This window comes from Coturnix japonica, chromosome 8, assembly GCF_001577835.2.
Source record: "Coturnix japonica isolate 7356 chromosome 8, Coturnix japonica 2.1, whole genome shotgun sequence".
Classification (NCBI taxonomy): Eukaryota; Metazoa; Chordata; class Aves; order Galliformes; family Phasianidae; genus Coturnix; species Coturnix japonica.
In genome coordinates this window covers 2174894-2185125 of record NC_029523.1, presented here as the reverse complement: position 1 = coordinate 2185125, position 10232 = coordinate 2174894, and the positions used below count along the sequence as shown (strand labels likewise).

The 10232-nt window shown below is 40.5% G+C and overlaps 1 protein-coding gene across 3 annotated transcripts in view; it reads right to left on the bottom strand.

Annotated features, from left to right (window-relative positions):
• Window positions 1–9852: 9852 nt before the first annotated feature.
• LOC107317087 (heat shock transcription factor, Y-linked-like) overlaps window positions 9853–10232 on the bottom strand; it is a 34893-nt gene continuing 34513 nt past the window's right edge. For all 3 annotated transcript variants that reach the window (XM_032446235.1, XM_032446236.1, XM_015869336.2), the window contains one exon: window positions 9853–10179. In XM_032446235.1, coding sequence (XP_032302126.1) covers window positions 9853–10179 — 327 coding nt within the window. The remainder of the gene's footprint in view (window positions 10180–10232) is intronic.

Here is a 10232-nt window from a genome sequence, read left to right as displayed (position 1 = left end):
GCATTTTGCATGTTTTCTTAAACTCTTCCAGTTTCTGCATTCGGAAAAGAAAACCATACAATTACTAACAATGTAAGACAAAGTTACATACAGATTACTGCAGCGATCTCTGGAAACTGGTAACCAAGAGTGTTCTAACGGCAATAAAAGGGTATCATTTATTGGTGGCAATTATGGGAAGTATTGTTTAAATAACAGTTTTATAGTCTGTTGTAAAGTTCTGTTGAAAAAGGTTAGCACGGAGGACTTAATTCAAATCAGCTTGATCAGAAATTTAAGTATGCTGTGAAATTCTTAAACCGAGCCTTATGTGCATTTATTACTGCAGAAAAGAAGTAAATATAGAAAAGTTATTATTCGTATCGCAGCCATAAGGTGGTTTCCCTGTGTTGTCCGCAAGAAAATATTACGACCATTAATTATTAAAATCAGTAAAGATTTAGGGTGGTGCTTAGGGCACTGAGAGAACTTACTCGTGACAATTATTCTTTTGTAAATCACTGCATTCTTTAGTCAGTTGGATTCCTTCTGCACCACTTTAATGTGCACAAACATATTTCTAATCTAAATTATTGTCCATGTGTTGCTTTGCTTATCTGATTAGCAAAATAAATGAATTAAATGCTCCCGATGCAAAACAATCACCAGTGGAGTAAATGGTAAAATTAAATTAACTGATTAAAGGGGAATTTTGCATCTCCTCGATGATTAATGATATCAAGGTTTCATTTTTTAACAGTGCTATTGTTTGTCTGGAGATAGTCCTGCACACAGTGCTCTGATTCGTTTGAGCAGTTGCATTTGCCATTCCAAGGTTTTTCACAACATAACAGTATCTGTCCCTTGCATTTTGAAAGTAAACACGTTGAATGGGCAGTTCTGTACCGGGAAGAAAAGTAAGGAATAATTTCAGACAAGATTTAAGAGTATGCAAGGCAAACATGAGTTTTCATTTGTCAGAAGTGAAATGTGCTTGGGTTCTTCCTAGTGGATGCATGCCCACAGCTACATGAAGCATTTTTGTTCACTTCTGGTCTCAAAAAAGAAGTCAAATTGTGCACTTCTAGAACATCTGACTCAGAATTATTCACCAGAGGAATGGTTTGCAGGACTGGGTCAAATGGCAGAAGGCTGACACCAAAGCCCACTGGAATCGGTGAATTTTCTCTCCCCAGTCCCGTGGGCTTTGAGCCAGGAGCTGAATGAACATAGAGACTAAATTATTCTCTTGTCTCTTAAGAAAGCATAACCTTCAGAATGAGATAGAATGTATAGGACAGCGATGCCGCTCTGTGCTTTAGATTTCATTCTTGAGAGCTGCTAATCCAAGCACCTGGCACATGCATTAAATTGACTTCAAAATATTTCTTCCTCCTTCACCCAAATACAGGACACAAATTATACTACTGGAAATTCCAGAAGCTATTATAGTGTTGGAGACTTTATTCAGTTATTCTGCAGTGCTGAACAATTCTCCTGCGCTTCTCAATTGACACAGACTTATCTTGACACATACCTATACACATATCCTTGTCTTGCCTTCAGATAACTAGTACTTTCATATCTATTTAAGTCACTCAAACCTATAGGAAGTAACTCTCCAGGCTTACACGTTCTAGCTAAAGCAGTTGTCATAATTTTTATTTTGTTGCTCCTCCAAAGTAAAATATTTAATCCGCAGCAATTTTAGGTTATGAATTTATGAATTTGTACTTTTGTATGCTTTTTTTTTTTTTTTTTTTCTTCTTTCCATAGCTTTGGTCCAAAAAACTAATGCTCGAAACACCTACATGCACAGATTATTTTGCTATACAGCTTTTCCTGTATTACCCAAAACAACTGAACTTTCTGGGATCATTGAATTCGTAGCTCGCGTGTTGCTCTATAAATGTTCTACTCTACAAATAGTTTTAATCATAAAAAATGATATTAAATGAATTCCACTTTTTCTAGTGTGGTAAATATTAGAAATGGTACCTTCTTGGCTGCAGTCAGTTTTGGATCAAGTATGTTTCTGCTTTTGGAAATGGAATTGTGAGGAAGCGTCCTTTGAAATTTCTGATGCTTGATGCTGCTAGGAGCAGAGGGCTGGACTGCAGTCCTAATTTAGCTTAACAAAAATCAGTGCTATTTTCTGTTTTGCCCTCTTTTCCAACTGGACTTAAAACAGAGGCTAAGAAGAATGCCAGTAATTATTTTAGTGCTAGAAAATAGAAGTGAGATGTTTTCTTTCGTACTTCAGTTGTACAATTCGGTATAGATTTCTGAGTCTGAACAGATTCACGGTGTATATCAGACTGCTGCATACAGCAAATAAATAACACAGGAATGAACAGCCTAAGAAATGGTTATTGGACTGGAAATGTAAGCAGTCACCGTGGGAAATGTGGTGATTTATCATCCTACGGATCCTTACTTCACCATTTTCCTTCAGGAATTTTTACTCAGCTGAGTATAAATGACCAACTAACTTTCTGTGGCCACATGCTATCACTGAGATGCAGTAGGGAACAATCCATAACAAGAAATTTTCAGGAATAATTATCTCAGCAAAATAATAAAATGTTATCCAATATCCTAATGCCTGTAAAATAAAACAGGACAGCAGGAAAACTGACAACATCAGTATTAATTGTCTTAATGTGACAATTTAACCAAACAAGTACACATCCCAAGTATGCAGTGTAAGCAGGAGAGGCAAGATAAGCTTAGAAACTAGCCAACTTGGAAGCTCACAGGTGAATACTCTTCATCTTCAAAGATACTGGCATAATTACTGGTCATGCAGCAGCTGCAATTGAACAGACTGTATTTCACGTCTTATTTTCTGGTTACCCAGTGCAGTATTATTTGACTTGATAAAAAAAGAGGGCTTTGGAGGAGGAAGTGAAATGGACACTCAGACATGCATGAATGCGACTGTGTGCCTGCAAGCATATTTGATATAAAATACTGCACAATTTAGAATCTTAATATCAGTCTTAAAGAAGCTACTGCTTTCTTTTTGCTTCCTCTTATTTATTTTTATTTGAAAATTCCTTTCTTTTTCAGTGTGATACTACGTGAGCCTTAACTATATTAACTGAAATAATTTTTTACCGTATTTGGTAATTTTAGTCTTAATAATCAAAGCCTTGGACAGGTTGGCTTTGTTTTGTTTTGCTTTATTTTGTTTTTCTGGATCATGTGGAACGTGAATCATGTTGGAAAGAAATTAAGTAGTTACAACTACTCTTTACCATGAACTATTAGAAAGAGGTTATCATCTGCCCAGGATGCTTTCTAAGTAGAACAGTGATGGAATTGCTCCAAGTGAGTTAATTTCTTCTGCTCTTTGATGTGCTACAGAGCATTAGTGTGACACTAAATAAGTAGTAATCAGAAATCAGTGCTTCAAAGTAGAAGCCTAAAACTACTGCAATTGTTGTGGATGGACCCAAATTGACAAGCTCTCAAAATCACAACTTACCACTAAAATGGAGGTCTTAAAAGACGATATGACTTGGAGTGCTGATATCATTTACTAATAGCATGCGAATACTGAGATCCTTTTGTCTCATAGCTTTATAAGTACAAATGTAAAAAATCTTAAAAATTGTCTTCTGGAACTTATTTCCAACTGTCTTAAATTCAGCGTGATTTCAAAAATTGGCTTATAAAATCTGGTGAAATCAAGAGCATTTCCTTGGGTTTCCTCATAGAGTCTTTGAATGAGCTTTTTAGCCTCTAGCAGAACTGAAAAACGAAATGGAAAAAAACAGCTGTACAGAACTCAGATTCAGTTCAGAACAGTTCTGAAAATGCCCAAAGGTTTTGTTTGTATGTTATGATTTATTTGTTTGTGATTATTTTAAGAACAATAAGTACCAGGGGAAACGAGGCTCCCCAGCAACCAGTTCTGACAGGCCTCTCCTTTCAGACTCTGAAGAATTTTGCTGTTAAATTAAATATTTTGTTACTTTTTTTTTTTTTTTTCCCCTCGAGTTGGTTGAATCCTCCAATATATATACATATATTTTTCAGTGTACTCGAGTACTTGTGCATTTTTACACAAGTAAGCCTGTCTGTGCAGGATCCCACAGACAGCCTCCTCAGCGCCACAGGTTTGTGACAGCCATTACCAGCTACACACCCCAGAATGGACCTTACCTTTTCCCAGCTGCTTTCCTCTCACAGCCTTTATTCAGAAACTGTCTCTTCTGTAGGACTGAAAAAGAAGAAGCTCCACAATGGTAGAAAGTAGGAAAGGATACACTCCTGAGGTATGTCTCCTGCTCTTTTTGCGTGTTGTCACGCAAAGCAATGCCTGCTGCATCCATCTCCCTTTCCCTACTATTTCCATGTCAGAGCTGCTGGGAGGCATGACTATGAATTAAGCCAAATTTCTCATGCCAGTGAAGACCAGCATCTCTGTGTAGGCTGTGCAGGGTTATTGGAACATGAGAGAAAAGGGTGCGCATGGCCTGTGTGGTGCCAGCTGAGGGGAGCACCCATCCACAGCCCGGGCGCCATTTTAGCTCCTGCTGTGCTGCACCTCAGCCTGCCTCTGTCTCTGTCTCCAGCACAGCTGCTGCCTGGGGATGATGGGGAGAGGCAGACTTTAGGTAAGAGAAGGAAGGCTTAAATGGTTTGGTCAGTTCTTTTTCCTTCGTGGCTCCTTTCTGCAGCTAGAGTCCCCCCACCTTCCCTCTCAGGGCAGCACTAACGAAGCTGATGAAAGCTGCTTCAAGAGGAAATGCTAAAAAACATTCCTGCCCCCTGAGGTCTCCTGGTGTGCTGCTGGCTGCCTCTGGCTCTTCTCGGTGTGGCACTGGGCCAGTCACTGCTGAGGCCAGCTGGTGTCACTTGGGGTCATTCTCCTGAAGTTGCTGTGATGAACCGATTTGTCTTTATGTAAAACACAAAACGGAACAAACAACTTCAAACGTATGAAGTATTTTGGATTTTATACAGTGAGGAAAAAAATTAACCAGTTGAGATTAAAAAAGCAGTAAAAAATGCTAGTGGAAGAAAAAGTCTTGTTTTCCACAAGCCTTTGTCAATAACTTTCTGCTTAAAACTTCGTAGTTGCCCAGGAGATAAGGAAATACAAGTGAGATGCTAAATGGAGAATGCTGGAACACACAGAGGTGTCATTCAGTGGACTTCGTTAAACAGTTTCTGGGATTATGCCCACCGAGTAAACGTTTTGCAAACTGAACAATGGCAATTAAGAAATACTTGCAATAAGTAACACACATTTTCTTTTCCCACTGTTGTCCAAATGCATTCTGTCTGGGGGAAAAGCACTTCCAGTGGGCTCAGGAAGAACCCTCACATGGTGCTCACAGCGTTCTCTGATGTGCTCACACTCTAAGTGTATTCTCCAAGGGCAAGGCCATGCTGCTTTCCAGGTGTCACTCAGGCAGAAGAAAACCTAAGCCTGAAATATATTGAATATAGTTTTTAAAGTTCACATACTACTAATATTAATTGACAAAAGCAAGGCAATGTGGAGGTGAAGCTTTCTTTCTGTTCTAAACCTTTGGATGGCTTGCTGTGGAAGCTGGGTAAAGCTGCTAGTCTTGTGCAGCCCAACAAAACACGCTATAATACTAACATACAGCAGAATACTAGTATGGAAAAACCAGCTTAACTTCCTCCTTCTGCTTCCAACTTGCATCCACATGCCATGACTCCGGTCCTGGAAATATTTATGTATATCTTTAACTTCCTTTTTCTGCATGATATGACTGAAATTTATTTAAATGTTTAAATATTTGCAGTACTAAGGATGAACAGAGGCATAAACCTGTAAAATCAGTTTAGTTTTTATCGACCCTGTTTCTTTCTAAAAGAAAAACTCTCTGTCACGCTGATGGAGTACTGGTGAAAAATCTGCATAGCTGCAGAATTTTGCTTTGTTGTCAGTCGCTGAAATTTGCTTAGGAATTAGCATTAGAACAGTTGGAAGCTGCTGCATAAATGGTCAAGGCTACAAAAAGTCAGAAGAGGTGACTATAACCTGAATGTTTTGCATGTACGTCACTGTCATATATGCGAAGTACATTCTGGACATATGTTCTCATTTTGATGACTGACATGGAATGAAAAGGCCTAATTCTGGTGTTCCAGGTTGCAGCAGGCATTATTTCATCTATGCTTCCAAATTATGTTACTTAACATCCCCCACAACTTTAAAGTAGCTATATACAAGACAGATAGTGATAACAGAATGCCCAGATTTGGGGATTTATTGCTGATTTATGAATACAAAGCATGGGGCTTTATTTATTTATTTATTTATTTATTTTTGACTGAGCTTTATAAAGAATGGGCAATAATCAGCCTTGGCAGGTTTTTGAATACAGTACAAAAAAGTTGTGGTTTCAAACTGAAGCCAATATTTCTGTGTATTTTTCAGTCCTCATTTCCTTGCTGACAAGCAAAAGGAGCTTCACGCTCCTTCCCTTTAGGTAAACACATTCAGGCAACTCAAGGCTTCTGAAGGGAAGCAGAATCCAACAATCTTTTAACAGCTATGCTAACAGCATGTAAAGCACAGTTCCACCCTCCTTGTGCAGTTCCACATGGTCACCTCAGTAGGATAATGGTTTGCCCAGAGCACAAATTCCCTTGGGTGGTGACTGTCAATTGACTCCAACTGTAAAATGCAGTGAGAGCAAACAGTGGTGGGAACACATGCTGATATCCGCATCACTGCTTCCCTGCACAACGCTGATGCTGACATGTGTCAGGATGCTGGCTACCATCTCTTCCCTGGCTAATGGGAGAGTGTGTCCTAAGGTGCTTCTTCACCTGTAGTGCTAATGGCAGTCCTGTTCACAGAGGGTATATTTTGTAATCTTCTATTTACACTGTCACACAGAGATGAAATTGAGAATGTGAGCAGAATTATTCTGACCCTAATACAAGGTAAACTTGAATCCTCTGTGATTTGATATGATAGTGGCAGGAAACTCAAACAGGTAAATATCTGACTTCCCCAGGAGGAAGTGCTATATGCTCGAATTCAGGCGATGGTTTGTAATGAGCAGAAATGTTCAGAGGCTCAGCTCTGCAGAAGACAGTCTTGTCCAGTGTGCAAGTTCCTTCCAGGTGAATGTCAGCTAACTATGACCGTGCATATACCATTGCCACTCCTGTTGTTAATCAAGTTAGGCAGTGATTACATGTGAGCATCTTTCATGACAAGCAGGCCTATAGACTGCAATCAGCAGATCCTCATCCTTACACCCTGGTATTGCACTGTGTATTGTTTGGAAGGGAAGTAGGATCATAGGTGAGTGTTCGCTGTTACACAGATAAAGAAAGAGTTCGGAATTATTCAACATTGCTTGCAGCAATCCTCAAGTTCAGTAGCTCGTGAAAGGCAGTAGTGCAACAGGCATTAACCAGGTGTCTGTCTACTGCCCTTCAGAGCAGGGAGTGGTTGCATTTCTCTCACTGATGCTGGAAGAGCCCTCCTGTGCATGTGGATGTTTCTGTTCTGTTACTACAGTGCATCTATTATCATTAATTTGACATTACTGAAAGTGAAATCCAGTGTGTGGATATCTTTACATGTTTAATATGACAGCGAATGTATCAAGCATGCTTAAAAGTAGTGCATAAGATTGAACTCATAGGGCTTGTTCCCTATGCGTTGAGCTGCACTTCTCTACTGGACTTATTTGACTGGAATACTCACTGTGTAGACTGCAGAAAATAGAGGGAGTCTGATACACAGGTACAACATGTGTGCTCTAAGCACCCATCTTATAGCATCTCCTTTCCTCAGAGACCTCCAGCTGCAGCTGTGAATCTTGAAACACTTTTTCCTATTTTAAATTTGCCAGTAACTGTATCACTTTAGTGAAGCTTTGCCCAAATTCACACTGGAATTGCAAACAGGATCAAAGCCTGTGGTGTAATTAAACCCATCCCACTCACAAGAATTCAGTCTCTTTTCCAAAAGCTACTTCATATCTACAAAATGAGTTTGGTTGTATGCGCTATTGTCATCTGGTTCCCATTATCTAGGCTTTGAGACTTATATATGAGGAAACATTAAGTAAAACATTTTTATTAGACACTTTTAAACTACACAGGAAAATTGAGAAAGTATTCAGCAAGTAGGGCAGTAGGTTAAGTGAACTAGTTTTACCTGAGGCGGCATTTGCACCCTAGATCACATGGTGTAACAATGTGGCTGCGCAATTTCAGACATAGCCAGAAACCACTGCATCCAGCTGTGTGGTAATAGGTTAGACTCTGACTTCGAAGTCAAAGATTCAGCAAGAGCCTAAACTTTGGGTTCTGTGACCTTTGGTTGTGCTCTGAAGGTTTGCTTCCTTCAGAAGGTGTTTCTGAAGAGCTGGTTGATAGCTGTGTACATGCTACAGAATACGTGGAATTAAAATAGTAGCGTTGGCATCATGTGCTGCATGGGCTGTTAAATCCATTTTGCCTCCTAACTCTGAAATGAAGGTTCTCTACATTTAGTGAGTCTTCATGTTGTTCCAATTGCTGCTTAGTTGTTCTGACGTGGGCGTCTGGAGCAGCCATAAAAAGTGTCATGCTTCTTATAGATGCTTTGCACTCCTATAGCTGTGGTAGATGCAAACTTTTATCTGCTCCACAAGAAAGAGTTCTCATTTGCCAGCAGAATTTCTGGATGTCTAAAAAATGCAGTAGTTTTCTGTAGTTTTATCTTCAGAAATATTTATCTTGTATTGGTGTGGAAAGAACAAAGGGAACAGGGCATTGCAGTGGGGAATACGGACAGTTGTAACAACGCACAATTATTTACACTTAATAAAAAAAATATATGAAAAAATGCATCCTTGTGTGACATGGTAGAACTGTATCTGAATATCAGCATTGCCGTGCAAATAAGAACTAAGATTTTTAAGAGTTGTATAAGAAGAATAAAGCTTTAGTAAATGTGCTAGCACACTGGCAAGTAAGCTACTGCTCCCTGTGGTTTTGTACTTTATACATCCTCCTCTAAAATATGGCCAAAGGCCTTTGGCTCATTTGATTAGCAGCTGCTGAACTGCCTTGGTCTCTGGCCACGCTTGGCTGTGCTCAGCCATGTGGCTCTGAGGAATCCATAGCAAGGATTAGTTTGGCCACAGGCTAATTTTGGTGTATTTTAGGTCAGCTAGAATCATGGCGACTGGGGCTCTGAATGTTGGAAGTTTTGACACAAGCAGCTCAAATACCCTTAGTTAATTAATGTTACTATGGATATTTCCAAAGCACCCACCTGCGTGGTACCTGAGCTCACCTCTTCTGTTGGAGCAGGATTCAACCAGTGTTTGCACCATAAAGCTGCCCACAGCTGGAAACCCATTTGCAAACTCATTTGCAAGAATCTCAGCGCAGGTCAAATTGGTAAGCAGAAGGGCAGTGCCAGACACATGCTGCTCGCAGGACAGTCAAATTCACCTCCGTGACCCCCAGGGATCCCCACAAGCTGAATGGCTGATCAGAGGCCTCCTGTCCCTCATGGCATCCACCCAGAGAGGACAGGCAGAGAGAAGGAAGGGGATCGGGCACTTGAGGCAGCTCCTGCTGCCCACCGGCATGTCCTGTGCTTGCATCACTCCTTGGACCAGACTTGTTTAACACAGTGCCTGCTTAGCATTTAGCACGTCTTCCAAAACCTAGAGGGCAGGAATAACAATGGTTGTTTTAAAAGGATCCAAAAAATGAGATCTCCCTGAAGTCCCCCCCAGCCTTGGGCACAGGAAGAGGAACTGTCAAATGAGTAAACAGGACAACTGGAAAATATTTAGAACATTTATTTTTGGAACTACTATATTCACTTGATACTTAGCATCTATACTTCCTGTAGTATAAATTGTGCTAATGTCCAAGTCCGTCGCCTCCAGCTCCGCTGTCTGGTCCCAGCCCTGGTGGAGAAGGACCATTTGGTTCAGGAGATTCAGTGTGATATGGAGGAGCAGCAGCTGCAGCAGGAGCAGCATCCTGGTTGCTACCAGCAGGCTCAGTGCCCGCTGATGCTGCAGGGCCTCGCCGTCTCCTTGGAGGGCTGCTCAGGGGGCCGTCCTCCAAATCCAGCTCTGGTGGGAATGCAGCTGATGCTCTCCTTCGTACGCCAGCGCTTTGCTTGGACCATCTTTGCAGAAATGGGTACTCTTTCTTGAAGTTGGGGTTATAGTAGTAGAGAAACTACAAAGTACAAAGGAGAAAATTTACCACCATTTCAAGATTGGAAAAGACAA